This window comes from Amblyraja radiata, chromosome 19 (genome assembly GCF_010909765.2).
Source record: "Amblyraja radiata isolate CabotCenter1 chromosome 19, sAmbRad1.1.pri, whole genome shotgun sequence".
Lineage (NCBI taxonomy): Eukaryota > Metazoa > Chordata > Chondrichthyes > Rajiformes > Rajidae > Amblyraja > Amblyraja radiata.
The window spans coordinates 143,965-166,584 of NC_045974.1; the positions used below are offsets into that span (position 1 = coordinate 143,965).

Below are 22,620 nucleotides of genomic sequence, written 5' to 3' on the forward strand. Positions count from 1 at the left end.
ACTACCTCCTCTGGCAGCTCGTTCCATACATCTACCACCCTTTGTGTGGAAAAGTTACCCCTCGGATTCCTATTAAATATTTTCCCCTTCACCTTAAGCCTATGTACTCTGGTCCTCAATTTACTGACTCGGGGCAAGAAACTGTGCATCCATCCATCTACCCGATCTATTCCTCTCAGGTCGTTACCCTTAGACTCTAGACATTCTGCCTGCGCCTCTATATTACTGCAGCACTCTATCATTTCTCAATTGGGTGGGTTTGTTTTTGCATGTTTTGCTTACAGTTAAGATCGTGTGAACATCTCCAGTGTGACAATGCGTTGTTACTTCAGTTTAGTTCACTGTTTCACGAGGTACGGTGACAAGCTTTTATTGCCGGCTATCCAGTCAGCAGAAAGACAATACATGTTGACAATCGACCCATTTACAGTTTACATTGCTTGATTGAACCGTTTAACTGAGCGGAACAGCGGCTCCACTGGGTGCAGGACTAGTGTGCACCCCGGAAATGGTCACCGCGGGATCGCGCCTGGTCATCACGGGAGCGCGCACACGAGGGATCGCGCCTGATCACCGCGAGAGCGCGCCTGGACACCGCGGGGGCGCGCCTGGTCACCGCGAGAGCGCGCCGCGACCTGTGGCGCCGGGATCCGTCCTCGAGTTGAGGCCGAGCGATGGCGGCAGGCGCCAACTGACGCGTCGCCGTCTCCCGCCTTCACTCCCCGTATCCGGCGCCCGGATCCCGGCCCGAGCTGTGGGTGAGCGGCGGCCCCGGGACCGACCTGTTGCAGCGGCGGCGCGGCCTTGTCTCTGAGGCGGCGCGACGCTCCCTCACCCCGGCCCGGCGCTCCCTCACCTCACCCCGGCGCTCCCTCACCTCACCCCGACCCGGCGCTCCCTCACCTCACCCCCGGCTCGGCGCTCCTTCACCCCAATATTTGCCCCATTATACCTCCGTCACGTATTTCGATATTTAACTATATGTAAATATAAGCTGTTTTTTTACTGTGACGTTTGAAATCTAACTCTGCATTTTTCTCAGGTAGTGATCATGTAAAGATTATTTATTGATCAGAAAGATGCATGGAGATCCTTCAGATGTAGGTGTTTCTCAGAGGAATATAGTTCAACATTATATATTGTTTATTTATATGTCTGGAAATATTTATTACTTTATCGAATATTTAGCTTTTAGAATACAGCATCGTTAAAAAAAAACACTTGAATATTTAGTTAATGTTTGTGACTGGTTTTTCAAGCCCTGGTATGTGATGCAAGGTTTGCGGGCTTGGTTGGAGGCGGCATCCCAGCTGATGCAGATCCACCACCTACTCCGGTATCCCAGCTGGTGCAGATCCACCACCGACTCCGGCATCCCAACTGGTGCCGGTCCACCACCTACTCCGGTATCCCAGCTGGTGCCGGTCCACCAACTCCGGCATCCCAGCTGGTGCAGATCCACCACCGACTCCGGCATCCCAGCTGGTGCAGATCCACCACCTACTCCGGCATCCCAGCTGGTGCAGATCCACCACCGACTCCGGCATCCCAGCTGGTGCAGGTCCACCAACTCCAGCATCCCAGCTGGTGCCAGTCCACCAACTCCGGCATCCCAGCTGGTGCCGGTCCACCACCGACTCCGACATCCCAGCTGGTGCCGGTCCACCAACTCCAGCATCCCAGCTGGTGCCGGTCCACCAACTCCGACATCCCAGCTGGTGCCGGTCCACCAACTCTGGCATCCCAGCTGGTGCCGGTCCACCAACTCCGGCACCCCAGCTGGTGCCGGTCCACCACCGACTCCGGTAACTGATGGTCCGACGCGAGTTCGGTATCTCGATAAACGTAAGGAATCATGGGATTTGTCAAAGGTCATTTGGGATTTTTTTTTAAAGTGAACGCAGCGTTGTATAAACTGCATAAATTGTTAACTATTCTACCAAGGAATTAATCTAGAATGCTGTTCACACACTACTTACACAGTCCCAGTTCTAGTTCAGTTCATTAATCTGCAATTATGATATATTCAAAAAATAAAATAATTTATTATTTTCATTTATTCCTTAATGTGTTTGCTACTGGAATAAGAAAATATTACTTGTGTTTCAAACATTTTCTTACCTTTTTTCATAATTTATGTGTAAAAATATATTTAATTTGATGTTGTTATTAAACTGTTCCGACTGCGGCATCGCCAGCTCTCTCCCAGATCCCCCACCCCAACTGTTGACAAAGTCTGTCTGAGAAAATACTCCCACTCATATTACGGGTTGGCAACACGTTTGCCCACTCGCTGGGGCGGGCAGCGCCTCCTTCAAAGAGAACAAGAACAGGTCCCGTCAGCTGGGGAGCTGCGACCCACTCCTGAGTGAAGCCACTAGTTTGGCTGCGGTTCAAATGGCTGCAAATTCTCATAATTATCACCGCCTGGTCACCCAGATCCGGCTCCCAACTGTGTGCCCTGACAGACTGGAACCAACCCCAGAGGCTAAAGCGACAACATCTTTATTTAAACCAACCCACCTTGAAAGTTTAACCAGCATGTTCGAATCCAATCTGACAATATGACCTTCCCAACCTATTGCACCCTGTTTCCCTCAATCCAGGAAGGTTGTTTAGATAGGAATGTAAGGACTGTCAAATTGGTTGACCACACAACTTGTAATTCGTGTAAATCAATATTTAATTTGAATACCTGTACCTCGGGCTAATGCCAGGGATTTGATAATTGACACGTTCGTTACAGGCATTCTTGTGTTTTCAAGGCTGGTGCTGTACATATTTGACGGATACATTATTTATAAATCTAATTGAAATGATATAAGAGCTAAATCTAACTCTCTCGTGAAAACAATAAAATAAGAAAAATAACAATAAAGAGTACAATAAACAAACTGACAAATAATGCTGCTTATGACAGACCAGATAGCGGTGAATAATTTTAAGGTATATTATGAGCACAGTATTGATTTTCCAGTTATATATATATTGTAAATAATTGGGGTCCCAGCACCGAGCCTTGCGGTACCCCATTAGTCACTGCCTGTCATTCTGAAAAGGACCTGTTAATCCCTACTCTTTGCTTCCTGTCTGCCAACCAGTTCTCTATCCATGTCAATACCCTACCCCCATTACCATGTGCTCTAATTTTGGACACTAATCTCTTGTGTGGGACCTTGTCGAAGGCAGTCATTACACAATAACCAGTCTAGGATGGCCTGTCCTCCAGTCAGTTCTTATACATATTGGTTTAAAAAACCATCCCATATACATTCCAGGAAATCCTCCTCCTCAGTGCTGCTCCCAATTTGGTTGGCCCAATCTATATGTAGATTAAAGTTACCCATGATAACTGCTAGTACATCATCTTTAAATTAATTCGTATTTAGCAATTTCTTGGGTTCTTAGAGAAGTGAAACATTACATCCAATTTTCAAATTTAGTCAGTTTGGAATATCATCACTTTAGCCTCCAAATATTTCATTGGTGCAATATGACTTTCTAACTAGTCTGCAAAAAATAATTGGAAGCAAATTAGAAGGGCATGGGTACTCTTGAATGCCCCATATCCAACAGAATGCCTAACAATTATTTCATCTGATCTAACACTAAATAAATTAATTGCATGGGTGTCAGCTACTGACAGTGTTTTAATAATTTCTGTACTGGCACATGATAATGAGATTACAAGAAAAAAAATTAACGTTTAGTTGCCATTTATCGTAATGCTTGTGTTTCTGTTTTGTTTTTGCATTGCATTCTGTTTTATTATCCTGTTGGCAATTACATTCAATGGAATTACTCTTTTTACATAGGATTTTCCACGTGCAAGTCTGGTTCTTTGAAGACAAATGGTACCCTAGGAGATCATTGTAATCTGCATTCTGGAGATCAGAGAGAGCCTTTGGAATCGTATCACATGTGTAAATCACTGCGTTATTGTGTGAGCCACTGTCTTTATGCAGTAATGATTAAAGTGCAGGAACTTAAGAGAGAAACAAATATGCATTCCTCAATTCGATATCTTGGCTACCTGGCAAATATGAACTTGCTGGTGGCCATTTGTCTGGGCCTCTATGTTCGATGGGAGAAAACAGGAAATATATTATTACTGGTTATTTTCATCCTTGGACTTTTTGTGCTTGGCATTGCTAGCATATTATACTATTACTTCTCCATGAAAACAGCAAGTTTGAGCCTGTCACATCTCTGGTTTGGATTTTTGCTTGGCCTTCTCTCTTTTATCGATGATTCTAAATTGAACACTGATGTGAAAGAAGAAGCCACCAAATACTTATTATTGGCCAGCATTTTGATCAGAACGTTATGGTTGCTAGTTGAACGAATTTGTGGATGTGTTCGACACCAACCTGACCTGTTAACATCAGCAGAGTTTCTGGAGCTGGTTGGATTTGCCATAGCCAGTACAGCCATGTTGATGCCCAATTGTTTGAGTGTTGTCTTGCTTGTTTTTGCATTGTCCATGTTAATTGTTGATCTGCGAATGAAATCTATTTTGGCTGTTCCAAACTTGATAGCTTTTGCATTGATTACATCCCTGTTGTTTTTTCCATCTTTGAAAATTAGCACTAACCCATTTGCCTTGGCTTGTTATTTCAGTCGTCTGATTTGTGTCCCACTGCTTGATCTTTACTTCAGTGGCCTATCTGTTACTGAACGGTGGAAGCCTTATCTGTATGGAAGGACTCTTTGCAGAAGAATTTCTATACTTCCTGTGGCATCCACTGAGCTAATATTCTTTGTTCTTGCTGCATTTAAACTGAATAATTTAGACCACTGGTATGTTCTGATACCAGGATTTTCTATTTTTGGAATCTTTTGGTTGATATGTCATGTAATTTTCCTCATAACATTCTGGGGTTTTCACACCAAACTCAATGATTGTCAAAAAATCTATTACACTCACCGAATAGATAATAAGAGTCTGGACTGTGTTATGGCATCTAAAGGAATGCGTCACTTTTGCTTGATTTCTGAGCGGTTAGTCTTTTTCAGCTTGTTATCCACAGCGGCTCTTGGTGGAGTCTCATGGCAGGTATGTTGCAAAATAATTTTCTTTAAAAATTGCCATTAGTCCGTAAGTGCACATTGTTGCACTGCCTAATTTAACAAAATGCATAGAGCATCACATGTTTCAGTTGTCTCCATTTCCCTTGATATGTGTGCTCACATTGTATCTTTATTAGTGTATAACTGCTTTAAAAAATATATTACTGTTAAAATAAGAATCTGCTTCCAATAAATCGACAGAGGACAGCGCAACCTGTGTCTTTAATTGGCATTGAGTTTTCTTTCTCTCTCTAGTACCTATTTTACCATGAAGCACATGAACAGTTTTTATAAAATTTTTAGAAACAAGAAGTTTAATTCCGTTAATAATTAAAACTAATTAAATTGTTCTATTTTGTGATTTGTATTTTCAACAAATAACAAAAGTCACAGAAAGTTTTGTTTATTGTGAGAGTTTATTCACCTGTAATTTGTATTAAAATTGTTGAAATCAGTTGAATTAAGATTTAGAAGTGTTCATAATTGGTCTAAAAATAAACCCAACCTTGAGAATCAAGTATATAACGGAGAAGTTGTTAAAATAATCAGGATGAATTAGGCAACCACTGAAATAACTTTTCAAGTGTCAATAAAGTTACAGACTCCAGGTTAATACTTGTATCCTTTGTGTAAACTGCTGTAGTTTAGTACCTCCAGCAACTTTCCCTATCCTCTACGCCAGCTAATCGTCTTTATTAATCTCTGGGGAGCTTTTCAACCACAAAGTGAATAAATCTGATAGCCACTCTTAACTCTGAACCTGAATTGTATAATACCAGCTCTGCTTAAACAGGAAAGGTTTGTTGTTACCAAGCCACTGCCATACCAATTATGCAATTATGAATTCTTCTGACGCAAGAACCTTTGTGTTAAATTTATGACAACACAATTATTTTTATTCTCACAGATCAATACAATTACTTCAAAAGCACAATTTTCCACGATCAGTTATTTAACAATTAATTCTAATGTTGCTTCTCAAGATTTTGATGTTGTCTGGGAAGAACTCAGCCTGATTTTATTTTTATTACTTAAAGTGCTACATTTGAGAATAAGCAACAATAATACACATTTGAATCGAATTATTTCCTTTCTAAACAAGGTTTGCAAGTGCCATGCACAATAAACTAAAAAAGAAGAAAATATTCTTTACATACTAATAGACAATAGGTGCAGGAGTAGGCCATTTGGCCCTTCGAGCCATTCAATGTGATCATGGCTGATCATCCCCAATCAGTACCCCGTTCCTGCCTTCTCCCCATATCCCCTGACTCCGCTATTTTTAAGAGCCCTATCTAGTTCTCTGTTGAAAGCATCCAGAGAACCCGCCTCCACTGCCCTCTGAGGCAGAGAAGTCTACAGACTCACCAATCTCTGTGAGAAAAAATGTTTCCTCGTCTCCGTTTTAAATGGCTTGCTCCTTATTCTTAAACTGTGGCCCCTGGTTCTGGACTCCCCCAACATCGGGAACATGTTTCCTGCCTCTAGCGTGTCCAAACCCGTAACAATCTTATATGTTCTAATTGCAATCACTTGAAACTTACAGGAATCACATTGTTCATGTAGATTGTTTCAGTAAGACAGCAATACTGTTTCCATAAATTAATAATGAAAAAATGTTTAAATGCAAAAAAAGTAAATTATACCATGGTTAAATAAGTTTCATGTTCTACAGAGTTAATGTCAACATGATAACCTCATTACTACTGAATGATGAAGGGTCTCGACCCGAAACATCACCCATTCTTTCTCTCCAGAGATGCTGCCTGTCCCGCTGAGTTACTCCAGCACTTTGTTGCTACCTTCGATTTAAACCAGCATCTGCAGTTCTTTCCTACACTACTGAATACATATATATTCTGCTTTGATTTAGAGAACACTTCAAAATTGTAATCAATAAAAATGTATCTTTTATGTAATAATTGTCTACTAGTCGACTAGTTCCACAGTGGCAGCTTCATTGTAAAAGCAGTTAAGTTGCCTGCAACAATGTGAATACAGATACAACTGTCCAGATCCCACTTTCTAATTAAGGTTGAAGACTCACCAAGGACATCATAATCAGATGTTCTTTATTTAGTTGACCTATGGTAATGTGATGTAGAGTTTTCCTATAATCAAATGAACATTTGAGGGGTAGTACAAGATGCTTACGCAACTCTTCAGTGTCATGTTGCTGCTGACGAACAATTAATTCATTGGCATTGATGAAATCACACTTACTTTGACATAATATCTAATGAATCATGAAACGATTCATTAATGTTATGCTTAAGAAAGAACTGCAGATGCTGGAAAAATCGAAGGTAGACAGAAATGCTGGAGAAACTCAGCGGGTGAGGCAGCATCTATGGATATATAATGTTATGCTGTACTTTATAGAAATTATCTGTAAATGATGCTAATTAAATGTTTTGTCTTCCTGTTTATTGCAGCCAACAAATGGAACGTTCATGAGTGTTTTCCTCATTGTTTTGCCTTTGGAATCTTTAGCTCATGGACTTTTCCATGAGTTGGGTAGTTGGTTAGGAGGAACATGTATTGGATATGCCATTGTAATTCCTACAAATTACTGCAGGTATTGTTCCACATTATAAATTATAAAGAATATAGTCACTATACCTTGCTTGTATGTGAAATTGATCATATGCTACTTGTAATTTTGTAAACATTTTTGCCATTCTCGTTTTTTGTATTTTATTTAAACAGTGCTATTATTTTGTTCACATTATTCATAAATGGAATATTTAAATTTGTTGAGCCATTATTTAGGCTGTGCACCAAACAAGTCAAGAGTGTTTTATTGTCATGTGTCCCAGATAGAACAGTGAAATTCTTACTTGTATACACACACACACACACACACACACACACACACACACACACACATATATTATATATATATACATACACATATTCAAGAAACAAACAATAGTAGTGCAATAATAATAATAGTCTATTGAAATTCAGAGCTTATATGAGGTTGTCATGTTTAATATCCTGATAGCTGTAGGGAAGAAGCTGTTACTGAACCTGGACGTTACAGTTTTCAGGCTCCTGTACCTTCTTCCCGATGGCAGGGGTGAAATGAGTGTGGCCAGGATGGTGTGGGTCTGATGATGCTGGCTGCCTTTTTGAGGCAGCGACTCTGATAAATCCCTTCGATGGTGGGGAGGTCAGAACCAATGATGGACTGGGCAGTGACCACAACTTTTTGCAGTCTTCGCAATTTGCCAAAAGGAACCTTCTTGGCTACTGCTTTGGAAAGGGGGTTCAGTATTGATGTGGATAGAGAACTGGCTGGCAAACAGGAAGCAAAGAGTAGGAGTAAACGGGTCCTTTTCAGAATGGCAGGCAGTGACTAGTGTGATACCGCAAGGCTCAGTGCTGGGATCCCAGCTATTTACAATATATATTAATGATTTGGACGAGGGAATTGAATGCAACATCTCCATGTTTGCGGATGACACGAAGCTGGGGGGCAGTGTTAGCTGTGAGATGCTAGGAGGCTGCAAGGTGACTTGGATAGGCTGGGTGAGTGGGCAAATGCATGGCAGGTGCAGTATAATGTGGATAAATGTGAGGTTATCTACTTTGGTGGATAACCTCACATCATGGCTTCCGCAAAGGTAAGCGCACCCACCAGCCTGACACAACCGGGGGGGGGGGGGGACCACAGGTTGAGAGGGGAGGAGGTCAGAAGAGGAGGGTGGGGGGGTCGAGGGGAGCCGGCGAGTGAGTGCGCTGCCAAATGCCAACACAGAGGTCGCTTTTGACTCTGGAGACCCACAGCTGGAATGAGCGCAAAGGGGATGGGAGGGGCGGGACTTCACGACCTCCACCAACAGTGAGGAGAACCTCGTCTCAGCCCTCTGCAGAACAAAGATCCTATAGCTGAGCGCAGCTCTAGGATCTTTGCTGCAGAACATTCTTGATAAATTGCATTAGTGTTCTCGGACCAGGAAAGATCTTCAGAGATGTGCATGCCCAGGAATTTGAAGCTCTTGACCCTTTCAACCATCGACACGTTGATATAAACGGGGCAGTGGGTCCCCCTCTTACTCTTTCCAAAGTTCCTTGGTTTTGCTGGTGTTGAGGGCCAGGTTATTGCGCTGGCACCATATGGACAGTTGCTCGATCTCGCTTCTATACTCCGACTCATCCCCATCAGTGATACGTCCCACAACAGTGGTGTCGTCAGCGAACTTGATGATGGAGTTCGCACTGTGACTGGCTACGCAGTCATGAGTATAGAGTGAGTACAGCAGGGGGCTGAGCACGCAGCCTTGAGGTGTTCCCGTGCTGATTGTTATCGAGGCTGACACATTTCCACCAATACGAACAGACTGGTCTGTGAATGAGGAAGTCGAGGATTCAATTGCGGAGGGATGCGCAGAGACCCAGTTCTGCGAGTTTGGTAACCAGCTTGGAGGGGATGATTGTGTTAAATGCCGAGCTGTAATCGATGAATAACAGCCTGACATATGAGTTTTTGTTGTCCAAGTGGTCCAGAGCGGAGTAGAGGGCCAGCGAGATCGCATCCACCGTTGATCTGTTGTGGCAGTAAGCGAACTGCAGTGGGTCCAGGTTTTTGTCGAGGTAGGAGTTGATTTGCTCCATGATCAACCTCTCAAAGCACTTCATCACCACCGGCGTTAATGCCACTGGTCGATAGTTATTGAGGCACGTCACCTTACTCTTCTTGGGCACTGGTATAATTGATGCCCTTTTAAAGCAGGTGGGGACCTCAGACCTCAGACCTCAGAAGTGAGAGGTTGAAAATGTCCGTAAAAATTCCAGCCAGTTGGTCCACACAGGTTTTTAGAACACGACCGGGTATACCATCAGGTCCAGGCGCTTTTCGGTGGTTCACCCCTCTGAAGGATTTCCTGACGTCGGCCTCTGTGACTGAGACTGAAATACCATCACAGCGAATGGGGGCTCGGGAAGGCACATCAGTATTCTCCCTATCAAAGCGTGCATAAAACGCATTGAGCTCGTCAGGGAGTGCTGTTTCGCCGACATTCGAGCTGCCTCCTGTTTTCGCCTTGTAGGAGGTGATTGCATTCAGACCCCACCACAGCTGCCGAACATCTGCCTCATCCTCCAGTTTGGAGCAGAAGTCCCTTTTGGCCTTTTTGATGGCCTTACCAAGGTCGTATCTGGACTTCTTGTAGGCCACTGTATCATCGGACGTGAATGCCCTGTGTCTGGACTTCAGAAGAGTGCGGATCTCAAAGTTCATCCAAGGTTTCTGATTGGGAAACACTCGGAAGGTTTTTGTAGGGATGCAGTCCTCCACACATTTCTTTAAGAAGTCTGTAACGATTGTGGCGTATTCGTTCAAGTCCGTTGCCGAGTCCTTGAACATTGCCCAGTCTACAGACTCCAAACAGTCCTGGAGTTGTTCCTCTGCCCCCCGACCAGCTCTGTGCTGTCCTCACCTCTGGGGGTGCGCTCTTCAATTGCTGCCTGTAGGCAGGAAGAAGCAGCACAGCGGTATGGTCGGATTTACTGAAGTGAGGGCGAGGGATAGAACGATAGGCATTCTTGATGGTGGTGTAGCAGTACTGGAGAGTGTTAGGTCCTCTGGTGCAGCAGGAGACATGTTGGCGATTTCTTTAGGTTTGCCTTATTGAAGTCCCCAGCAATGGTGGTAAATGACTCGGGGTAAGACGTCTGGTGTTTGTTGACCACGGCGTGCAGCTCCTCCAGTGCCAGACGGACGTCTGCCTGGGGTGGGATTTAGACTGCGGTCAGGATGATGGAGGTGAATTCCCTTGGGAGGTAGAAGGGACGGCACTTCACCGCCAGATGTTCCAGGTCCGGAGAGCAGGAGTTGGACAGGACTGCCACGTCTGAGCACCACGCAGACGTGGCAGTCTTTTGAAGAACGGGGTGGGTGGGTGGAGTAACGTACATCGTGGAAAACTACGCATGCACGTTGACAGCAGCTGCATTAATTCACAGCGGCCGGGGGGGGGGGGGGGTAGGAGGCAGGTGGACCGTGTTTGGTGGGCAGGTGGGCATTGTAACGTCAGCAGCTGGCAAGCGGTGATTATTTTTGTTAAAGTGAGTTTTGTGAACAATTTTATTCAAAATATGGGGAAATAATTGAGCAAATTTAGAGAGGAGTGCATTTCTGAAATCATAAGTTAAATCCCTACCGAAATATGTAAAAATCTCCGCATTTTTGCGTCTGGTTTTCGAGAAAATACGTTTCAAAGGCAAAATCTCACACACACTCACACACAGTTTTTAAAGTATATAGATATATGATATGATGATAGATAGATATAAAGGCACACACTAGAATGGTTAATGATTTTTTTTTTTTGCCTTGTTGCAGCGCCAGCGGTCAGCCTACACTCCTCCCTCCTGAGCATGTGCAGGAGTTGAATTTACGGTCCACGGCCATGTTAAGTTCTGTCCAACGATTTTTTGCCTATCACATGATCGAGACTTACGGCTGTGACTATTCCACCAGTGGCTTTTCTTTCGACACTCTGCAATCCAAAGTAAAGGCATTTCTTGATCTGCGCACACATGATGGACCCAGACATGACACCTACATACTTTATTATAGTGGCCATACTCACAGCTCTGGAGAATGGGCATTATCAGGTATTTATACAGTGGACTAGTATAGTTAACAGTAAGTATTCCTCAAGGACAAAATAGTATGTTTAATTTGTGAATTCTGAGAGTATATCTCATTTTTTTCACGTGAGTGTTTGGGTGTCTTGATCATCATAATAAACACTTCAAACTGAAAAGCTTTCATGAAAAAATTAAATTAAGGCTTAAATTATTTGATGTAAAGTATTGGGTTGCCTTATGCCGTTTTCAAATATTAGGATGAATGATAGCAATGCTGTAAAACAGCTTGAACACTTCATTCAGCACAGCACGTGGTATTTCAATGAACATTGTTTTACACTTGGGTCACTCAAGTGATGTTTGTAAATTCAAAATGGTCTTACGATGTGAACTCTTATTCACAGGAAATATTTTGATAAGGCATAATTAGATGAGACAGTCATCTTATTTCCATGCAATGTTGAATCTTATAATGAATTTCTCTAACAAGCTGTGTCCTTATGTTGAAGAATTGTAACCTTCAAATCCGATCCTTCGTTTGTTTCTTTAAGTGTTATCTGGCAATGTGGTTTGAGACACGGAGTACAGTGCATTCAGAAAGTATTCTGGCATGTAGCAAAAGTAATGCTGTAGTTGTTATGGGAGATTTCAACATGCAGGTAGACTGGGAAACTCAGGTTGGTACTGGACCCCAAGAAAGGGATTTTGTAGAGTGCCTTTGTGATGGATTCTTTGAACAGCTTGTATTGGAGCCTACCAGGGAGAAGGCAATTCTGGATTTAGTGTTATGTAATGAACCGGATTTGATAAAGGACCTCGATGTTAATGAGCCATAAGGAGGCAGTGACCATAACATGGTCAGGTTTAATCTACAATTGGAGAGGGATCGGAGGTGTCAGTGCTGCAGTTGAATAAAGGGGACTATGGGGCCATGAGGGAGGAGCTGGCCAAAGTTGACTGAAAAGATACACTAGCAGGGATGACAGTGGAACAAAAATGGCAGGTGTTTCTAGGAATAATACAGAAGGTGCAGGATCAGTTCATTCCTAGGAGGAAGAAAGATTCCAAGGGGAGAAAGGGACGACCATGGCTGACAAGGGACGTCAGGGACAGTATAAAAATTAAAGCGAAGAAGTATAACGTAGCAAAGATGAGCGGGTAATGTTTAAAGAACAACAGAAGATAACCAAAAAGACAATACGGGGAGAAAAGATGAGGTACGAAGGTAAGCTAGCCAAGAATATAAAGCAGGATAATAAAAGCTTCTTTAGGTATGTGAAGAGAAAAAAATTAGTTAAGACCAAAGTTGGACCCTTGAAGACTGAAAAAGGTGAATTTATTATGGAGAACAAGAAAATGGCAGATGAGTTGAACAGGTACTTTGTATCTGTCTTCACTAAGGAGGACACAAACAATCTCCCTGATATAGTAGTGGCCAGAGGATCTGGGGTGACAGAGGAACTGAAGGAAATCCACATGAGGCAGGAAATGGTGTTGGATAGACTGATGGGACTGAAGGCTGATAATTCCTCAGGGCCTGCATTCCAGGGTACTTAAGGAAGTGGCTCTAGAAATCGTGGATGCATTGGTGATAATTTTCCAATGTTCTATAGACTCAGGATCAGTTCCTGTGGATTGGAGGGTAGCTAATGTTATCCCACTTTTTAAGAAAGGCGGGAGAGAGAAAACGGGGAATTATAGACCAGTTAGCCTGACATCGGCGGTGGGGAAGATGCTGGAGTCAATTATAAAAGATGAGATAGCCTCACATTTGGATAGCAGTAACAGGATCGGTCCGAGTCAGCATGGATTTACGAAGGGGAAATCATGCTTGACTATTCTTCTGGAATTTTTTGAAGATGTAACTAGGAGAATAGACAAGGGAGAGGCAGTGGATTTAGTGTACCTGGACTTTCAGAAAGCATTTGATAAGGTCCCACATAGGAGATTAGTGGGCAAAATTAGGGCACATGGCATTGGGGGTAGAGTGCTGACATGGATAGAGAAGTGGTTGGCAGACAGGAAACAAAGAGTAGGGATTGACGGGTCCCTTTCAGAATGGCAGGCAGTGACTAGTGGGGTACCGCAGGTCTCGGTGCTGGGACTGCAGCTATTTACAATATACATCAATGAATTGGATGAAGGGATTCAAAGTAACATTAGCAAATTTGCAGATGACACAAAGCTGGGTGGCATTGTGGGTGCAGGAAGTGGCACCAAAGCAGTCGTCGATATAACGGAGGTAGAGGTCGGGGATGGGGCCCTGGTACGTATGTGTTCGAGAGTGTTAGGTCCTCTGGTGCAGCAGGAGACATGTTGGTTGAAGTTAGGGAGCGACTTCTTTAGGTTTGCCTTATTGAAGTCCCCAGCAATGGTGGTAAATGACTCGGGGTAAGACGTCTGGTGTTTGTTGACCACGGCGTGCAGCTCCTCCAGTGCAGACCGCGGTCAGGATGATGGAGGTGAATTCCCTTGGGAGGTAGAAGGGACGGCACTTCACCGCCAGATGTTCCAGGTCCGGAGAGCAGGAGTTGGAGGGGGCCCTGGTACGTATTGAACAAGGATTGTTCGACGTACCCGACAAAGAGGCAGGCGTAGCTGGGGCCAATGCATGTGCCCATAGCTACGCCTTGTATTTGGAGGAAATGGGATGAGTCAAACGTGAAGTTATTGAGGGTAGAGGGTAAGGCGGAGGAGAGTGTCAGTGGCTGTGTAGTGTCAGTGTCAGTGGAAAGTAAGCATGCAGGTACAGCAGGCAGTGAAGAAAGCGAATGGCATGTTGGCCTTTATAACAAGAGGAATCGAATATAGGTGCAAAGAGGTCCTTCTGCAGTTGTACAGAGCCCTTGTGAGACCACACCTGGAGTATTGTGTGCAGTTTTGGTCCCCTAATTTGAGGAAGGACATTCTTGCTATTGAGGGAGTGCAGCGTAGGTTTACAAGGCTAATTCCCGGGATGACGGGACTGTCATATGCTGAGAGAATGGAACAGCTGGGCTTGTACACTCTGGAGTTTAGAAGGATGAGAGGAAATCTCATTGAAACATATAAGATTGTTAAGGACTTGAACACGCTAGAGGCAGGAAACATGTTCCCGATGTTGGGGGAGTCCAGAACCAGGGGCCACAGTTTAAGAATAAGGAGTAAGCCATTTAGAACGGAGACGAGGAAACACTTTGGAATTCTCTGCCTTAGAGGGCGGTGGAGGCAGGTTCTCTGGATGCTTTCAAGAGAGAGCTAGATATGGCTCTTAAAAATAGCGGAGTCATGGGATATGGGGAGAAGGCAGGAACAGGGTACTGATTGGGGATGATCAGCCATGATCACATTGAATGGCGGTGCTGGCTCGAAGGGCCGAATGGCCTACTCCTGCACCTATTGTCTATTCAGACCCCTTCACTTTTTCCACATTTTGTTACGATACAGCCTTATTTTAAAATTGATTAAATTCATTTTTTTTATCATCAATCTACACACAATACCCCAGAATGAAGAAGCGGAAACATGTGTTTAGGAATTTTTGCAAAGTAATTAAAAATAAATAACTGAAATATCACATTTACATAAGTATTCGGACCCTTTGCTATGACACTCAAAAATGAGCTTAGGTTCTTCCTGTTTCCATTGATTATCCTTGAGATGTTTCTACACCAGTGGTAAATTAAATTGATTGGACATGATTTGTAAAGGCACACTGCTGTTTATATAAGGTCCCACAGTTGACAGTGCATGTCAGAGCAAAAATCAAGCCATGAAGACAAAGGAATTGTCCGCAGACCTCCGAGACAGGATTGTGTCGAGACACAGATCTGGGGAAGGGTATAAAACAATTCCTGCAGCATTGCTGGCCCCGAAGAGCACGGTGGCCTCCATCATTCTTCAATGGAAGAACTTTGGAACCAGCAGGATTCTTCATAGAGCTGGCCGTCCAGCCAAACTGAGCAATTGGGGGAGAAGGGCCTTGGTCGGGGAGGTGACCAAGAACCCGATGGTCACTCTGACAGAGTTCCAGAGTTCCTCTGTGGAGATGGGAGAACCCTGAAGGACAACTATATCTGCAGCATTCCACCAATTAGGCCTTTATGGTAGAGTGGCCAGACGGAAGCTACTCCTCAGTAAAAGACATATGACAGCCCACTTGGAGTTTGCCAAAAGGCACCGAAAGGACTCTCGGACCATGATAAACAAAATTATCTGGTCTGATGAAACCAAGATTGAACTCTTTGGCCAGAATGCCAAGGGGCACGTCTGGAGGAAACCAGGCACTGCTCATCACCTGGCCAATACCATACCTATAGTGAAGCATGCTGGTGGCAGCATCATGTTGTGGGGATGTTTTCAGCGGCAGGAACTGGGAGACTAGTCAGGATTGAAGAAAAGATGAACGGAGCAAAGTACAGAGAGATCCTTGATCAAAACCTGCTCCAGAGTGTTCTGGATCTCAGACTGGGGCGGAGGTTCACCTTCCAACCGGACAACGACTCTCAGCACAGAGCCAAGCCAACGCAGGAGTAGCTTCGTGACAAGTCTGGGAATGTCCTTGAGTGGCCTAAATCGCGGGCACTGTTTTTCTGTTCAGCGGTGCTGCTTGATTTTAGAAACATAGAAACATAGAAATTAGGTGCAGGAGTAGGCCATTCGGCCCTTCGAGCCTGCACCGCCATTCAATATGATCATGGCTGATCATCCAACTCAGTATCCCGTACCTGCCTTCTCTCCATACCCTCTGATCCCCTTAGCCACAAGGGCCACATCTAACTCCCTCTTAAATATAGCCAATGAACTGGCCTCGACTACCCTCTGTGGCAGGGAGTTCCAGAGATTCACCACTCTCTGTGTGAAAAAAGTTCTTCTCATCTCGGTTTTAAAGGATTTCCCCCTTATCCTTAAGCTGTGACCCCTTGTCCTGGACTTCCCCAACATCGGGAGCAATCTTCCTGCATCTAGCCTGTCCAACCCCTTAAGAATTTTGTAAGTTTCTATAAGATCCCCTCTCAATCTCCTAAATTCTAGAGAGTATAAACCAAGTCTATCCAGTCTTTCTTCATAAGACAGTCCTGACATCCCAGGAATCAGTCTGGTGAACCTTCCCTGCACTCCCTCTATGGCAATAATGTCCTTCCTCAGATTTGGAGACCAAAACTGTACGCAATACTCCAGGTGTGGTCTCACCAAGACCCTGTACAACTGCAGTAGAACCTCCCTGCTCCTATACTCAAATCCTTTTGCTATGAAAGCTAACATACCATTCGCTTTCTTCACTGCCTGCTGCACCTGCATGCCCACTTTCAATGACTGGTGTACCATGACACCCAGGTCTCGCTGTATCTCCCCTTTTCCTAGTCGGCCACCATTTAGATAATAGTCTGCTTTCCTGTTTTTGCCACCAAAATGGATAACCTCACATTTATCCACATTATACTGCATCTGCCAAACATTTGCCCACTCACCCAGCCTATCCAAGTCAGCTTGCAGTCTCCTAGCATCCTCCTCACAGCTTACACTGCCCCCCAGCTTAGTGTCATCCGCAAACTTGGAGATATTGCCTTCAATTCCCTCATCCAGATCATTAATATATATTGTAAATAGCTGGGGTCCCAGCACTGAGCCTTGCGGTACCCCACTAGTCACTGCTTGCCATTGTGAAAAGGACCCGTTTACTCCTACTCTTTGCTTCCTGTTTGCCAACCAGTTCTCTATCCACATCAATACTGAACCCCCAATGCCGTGTGCTTTAAGTTTGTAAACTAATCTCTTATGTGGGACCTTGTCGAAAGCCTTCTGGAAGTCCAGATACACCACATCCACTGGTTCTCCCCTATCCACGCTACTAGTTACATCCTCGATACATTTTCTGTTTTTATTTCAGATTTTCAGTCTGCACTTTTTTTTCAACCCTTTAATCGATTTTGGTGATGCTTGCAATGGTAGTTTCCAAGTCTGTCCAATATCTTATAGCTAATACCCTCTAATCCAGGGGTGTCAAACTAATTTTAGGTCACGTGCCGGAATGGGCAAAATGCGACTTCATGCGGGCCGGATGACTTGTGCACGCGCGCATGCTCCCACAGCTTTCATTTCCTTCGTTTTTTCAACCTGCTCACATGTGTCTCAGTCTCTGCTATATAAATACAAAGTGTTTCTTATGAAGAAGATTGCCTAGCAAGCATTACTTTTATGATTGGTATTAACTTAACAGTCGTAGGCTACAAGAAAGTTGTGATGATAGAGAGAAGAAACGATGCTAATTTGGCTAAGATTGTTTCGGGAGCCACGCGCTTCCTTGAATAAACCATTTGAAATCGAACATTAGCAGACACAAATGTAGACCTAACGAAACAAATTGTAAATGTAGGTTACACAACCGCACCTTATTAGCCTGCTTCCAGCAATCAAACTCAGACAATGAAAACAGTTAGCCTCTAATTTTTATTGAAGTGATCACATTTACAATAATAGAATAGTCAGAAAATGAATGAATCACAATATTATAACACTCAATATTTCATTATGCATTTTGCTTACATGTTGCAGTACATCGAACAGTGTCACTCATTTTTCACTTGCTGCTTCCAGCCACCTGACATCTCTTGGCTTTAACCAACCTGTCAACATCAGGGACCAGTTTCTGGGCAGTTGTCATTTTCATAATGTCATTTAGTTGTCAGCTGCGAGCGCAGTTTGGATTTGTTAATGGTCACGCCTGCTCACAGAGATATGTTGTCCCGAACATGCAACGGATTTTTGAGGCAAAGTCTGTCATCTTGGGGTACATTGGTCCCAAGTATTGATAGAATCAGTCCAGACCCACAGTCTCAAAGCCAGTTCTGTGATGATCGTCTGAGCTGTCATTGGGAGACCACATTTGCTAATATGTGTGGTAAATATGTAACCAAGGAGGTAAACCTAATAAACTCTCAGTGGTCAGATACAACTTCAATAACTTTCTAGTGACAAATGAATAAATGGAGAATTAAGTAATCAAGAATAAAATTGTTTCATAGAAGGATTTTAAATTTCTTATTGACCAAGATAAGTCTGTATCCTTTTTTCCGGATGATGGCGCGTTTCAGGAAGTAATGTTGTTTTCTGCAACAGTATTTTAGAAACAACAAGGGCAGGCCATGTTTGTAGAAACAAGGAACTGCAGATGCTGGTTTACACAAAAGGTTGCAAAGTGCTGGAGTATTTCAGCGGGTCTGGCAACATCTCTGAAGAACATGGGTAGGTGGCATTCGCGGTCGGGTCAGACTGAGCAATGTTTGATATTGTAACGGACTGGATTTAGTTAACAGTTTAATGGTGCATTCATATTTTTTTTGTGGCAATAATAACATGAGTGAGTTCAATACAGTGTTTGAAAGAAAGAAACACAAATCAGCACAAAGTTTTTAGATTTATATTTCCATGTGATGAAATAGTGAGTGAGAAGTTGGTATTAGCTTACTAGTGTTAAATGCCTGCAAGGAATCATTAGCCATCGTTCATACTTGTTCCTTTAAAGTCAGTAACATAAAGTGCCAGGAGAGGATTGTAGCCAAAGATAGGCACAGAATGCTGGAGTAACTTGTGATGTTTGGTGGACTGTGTGGGGTGGGAGGACCCGTTGCTCCTCCCGTGCAGCAGGTGGCGCTGCACAGGACAAAGGGAGATGTTTTGTATATAGTTTATCCTGACTGTAGACAGTGTGTGTGGTTGCAGCCATTTTGAGTTGTCTTGCTGCCAGCATTGAGTAAAGCATTAATGACTTCTGTTGTAAATTAAAGACTCTCAAGTGTTGTGCAGACCTAGAAAAAGAACACAAAATAACTCAGCATCTCTGGAGAACATGGATAGGTGACATTTCACAGAGTACTAGAAGTAACTCAGCGGGTCAGGCAGTATCTCTGGAGAAAAAGGATGGCATGGTAGCCACAGCGATTGATCTCATGTACACTAAAGATAGATTTTACCACCAGGCTGTCCACCATGAACTCCAAAGACAGAAGGTGAGTGAAGAGTTTTTACAAAATTGATTCTACTACCCACTACACCCCACAATCACCATGGAAATAAGTTCATGTGATAGGAGCAGAATTAGGCCATCCGGCCCATCAAGTCTACTCCGCCATTCAATCATGACCCCTGACACCCATACTAATCTAGAATCTATCAAACTCTGCCTTAAAAATGTTTATTAACCAGGTCTCCACAGCCAACTGTGGCAATGAATTCCACATATTCACCACCCTCTGACTAAAGAAATTCTTCCTCAAGGATCTACAGGAACGTCCTTTAATCCTGAGGTTGTGCTCTGGTCGACCTCTCCCATTAGTAGGAGAGAAATCTGTGAAGGACATTGACATAATGGACAAGAAAACTAAAAAAGTGCAAACAAAAAAAAGAGGAAAAGAAAGTGCTGTTCTTTTTGATAGGGAGAAATGAAAAGAACTGCAAAAATATTGATGGCATAGTAAGAGCTGCAAAAGTTGCAAGACATAGCAAGAGGAACAAAAATTATCTTCCTACCACCTGAAACAAAATGTAAAAGTTTAAAGCAATTTGTAAGACCCTTAATCTGGTGAAGGGCATGGACAATGAAATAACTTCAGCCTTTTACCAGGGAATTGCAGCGTGCATTGTAAGTAACTACATGATTTGAGGTGCATTGAATACTAATATGTTTCCTTCTATTTGTTTGATATTAGGAGGAGAAACCTTGAGGCTGGAGACAATCTTAGAGTGGTGGAAAGAGAAGAACGCTGACTTCAGCTCCCGTCTGATAATTGTTCTGGACTGTGAGAATGCTCTTCCATGGGTTAAAGATGTGAGAAGAGTGGGTGATATTTTTGTTGCTGTGCAAGGTGCTAAACTGGCTAAAGAAGTGAATATTGAGGAGGCAGATCTTCCCCAGTTAGGTGACTTTACAAAAGACTGGGTAGAATATAATTGCAACCTTGACAACAGCATTAGCTGGTCAGATAAGGGAAGAACAGTGACTGCTATTTATGGTATATCCAAGTCCTGGAGTGACTACACCCTACATTTACCAACAGGAAGCGATGTTGCCAAACATTGGATGCTTTATTTTCCTCGCATCACCTATCCTCTCATTCACCTGGCGGACTGGTGCGGTGGCTTGAACCTCTTTTGGGTGTGTAATGTGTGCTTTAGATGTTTCAAACGGTTGAAGATGAGATGGTTCCCACCCACAGTTCTGGATACGGGGCAGGGATTTAAACTTGTGAAATCATGAGACATTGTCTTCATGTGGCAAATACTAGGTCTTTGTTTTGCACTTACAGGCATCTTTCCAAAGATTTTAGTGTAAAGGTTTGTAAAAGTTAGGCTATAAATGCTGAAAAGCCACTGGTTTATCCAAGCTTGCATTTCTTAAATTCAGATTTCAGGTTCATCAAGAGGAACACATTTTTATATTTACAATGCACTGAGTTCAGATTCACTAACTGTTTTAATGACAATAATGGACGTTGGTTTAAAATGTCCATCATTAAGTACAAGAAAGAAGCGCCGAGCTCTGAACATGCCAATCGTAGGTTCTTAAAATACCACTTATATTCCTGACTATAAACCAGCGTTTAAATGCTTATTCTGCATAATATTCCTGAAATGTTGTGGTCCTGTTTTATATTCTATCTTGCTCTCAGTTACTTACTTTTGGATAACAGATGTAATAATAATTTGAGGAAAGTAATTGCAATCAGCAGTAATGTCAATACATAACTCCAACTAATATGTTACCAAACATTGCAAACAAAATTACTACATATTGTGGTCCTTTAGAGAATCGATTTTGTGTCTTTCTATTTGAATTCTAAATGCAGCGTTCTTCATTCACCACTGATATGAATCGATGCAATAGTTGAGCGCCTTTATCTTTTTTAAATGTGACTGTTCAGTTTGAGGTCTATTATGCTCTGATACGGTTTAACTAATTTTATAATATAACACATTCGACTGGTCATTAGAATTCGGATGTGTGTTGCAACCACACATTGTTGGGACAACCTTCATTGCAAATGTAGTACCACATGGAAGTTACTGAGTCCAATATCAAAACATTATCTTGTACTTGACCATGCATTATATATGAAAGGAACGAGGCACCTGGTATCTGATCTTCTGTATATATCAACTCCATAAATACATTTTATTTCAAATACTTTTCTAAAATCTTTTTTAATTCATCTTATTTGCATGTAATTACCTATGTATTCAAAAGGAGATTATCTGAATGGCTTAATTGTATCTTTATTTTGCGATCAATTAATTTGTCACATATTTATTATATGCCTGGCACAAACATTAATGTTTGAGAATTTATTTTTGTTATTTAAATAGTTTGGTTACAGTGCTTTAATTACATACTTTTAATTTCATTATTCTCAAAGTTCCCTATCAAATGAAATAATAAACCATACTTATTTCAACTGTACACATCAAATCACTTTGTTTTAATATTTTATGGATTTTCTATAGTCTATACAGACTCAATGCGATTTGTCATTTAAGGGCCAGTGACACTGTGGGACTAGTGACACTGGGGCCAGTGACTGTGGCAGTGACACTGTGGGACTAGTGACACTGTGGGGCTAGTGACTGGGGCTAGCGACACTGGGGCTGGTGACACTGGGGCTAGTGACACTGTGGGGCTAGTGACACGGGGGTGTGTGGGGTATGCGTGAGGGGTGTGTGGCGTGTGTGTTTGTGTGCGTGAGGGGTGTGGCGTGTGTGTTTGTGTGCATGCCTCTGTGTGCATACCTGTGTGTGTGTGCCTGTGTGTGTGCATGCCCGTGTGTGTCTGCGTGCCTGTGTGTGTGCGTGCCTGTGTGTGTGTACCTATGTGTGCGTGCCTGTGTGTGCGTGCGTGCCTGTGCGTGTGTGTATACATGCTGCAGCATGTGTGTACCTGCAGTTGTTACACTTTTGCCATCAATGTGTGAGCATTAA

The 22,620-nt window shown here is 43.1% G+C and overlaps 1 protein-coding gene and 1 long non-coding RNA gene across 4 annotated transcripts; one reads left to right on the plus strand and one right to left on the minus strand.

The window, feature by feature from the left end:
- Positions 1–553: 553 nt before the first annotated feature.
- On the minus strand, positions 554–18,394 carry LOC116983636. The gene is made up of 4 exons (XR_004414771.1): positions 18,116–18,394; positions 6,759–6,766; positions 3,499–3,501; positions 554–566 (listed from the first exon to the last, which is right to left on the minus strand). It is a non-coding gene; the product is annotated as an uncharacterized LOC116983636 (long non-coding RNA).
- Positions 593–22,110, plus strand: tmem168 (transmembrane protein 168). 3 transcript variants are annotated; one of them, XM_033037375.1, is made up of 6 exons: positions 593–758; positions 1,047–1,106; positions 3,816–5,056; positions 7,506–7,648; positions 11,420–11,694; positions 20,358–22,110. In XM_033037375.1, the coding sequence occupies exons 3-6, from the start codon at positions 3,920–3,922 to the stop codon at positions 20,903–20,905; spliced, it is 2,103 nt and encodes a 700-aa protein (XP_032893266.1). In that variant the 5' UTR covers positions 593–758; positions 1,047–1,106; positions 3,816–3,919; the 3' UTR covers positions 20,906–22,110. The 3 variants fall into 3 exon arrangements, with proteins under 3 accessions (XP_032893266.1, XP_032893267.1, XP_032893268.1); XM_033037376.1 differs by having other exon boundaries at positions 1,043–1,106; positions 20,358–20,905; XM_033037377.1 differs by lacking the exon at positions 1,047–1,106 and having other exon boundaries at positions 20,358–20,905.
- Positions 22,111–22,620: the final 510 nt, after the last annotated feature.

Bases quoted from the DNA above. Each gene is read 5' to 3' on its own strand.
- tmem168 (XM_033037375.1), top strand. From the start codon at position 3,920: ATGTGTAAATCACTGCGTTATTGTGTGAGCCACTGTCTTTATGCAGTA. The intron at 7,649-11,419 runs GTATTGTTCCAC...GCCTTGTTGCAG, and splicing joins ATTCCTACAAATTACTGCAG to CGCCAGCGGTCAGCCTACAC. The intron at 11,695-20,357 runs GTATTTATACAG...GTTTGATATTAG, and splicing joins TGGAGAATGGGCATTATCAG to GAGGAGAAACCTTGAGGCTG.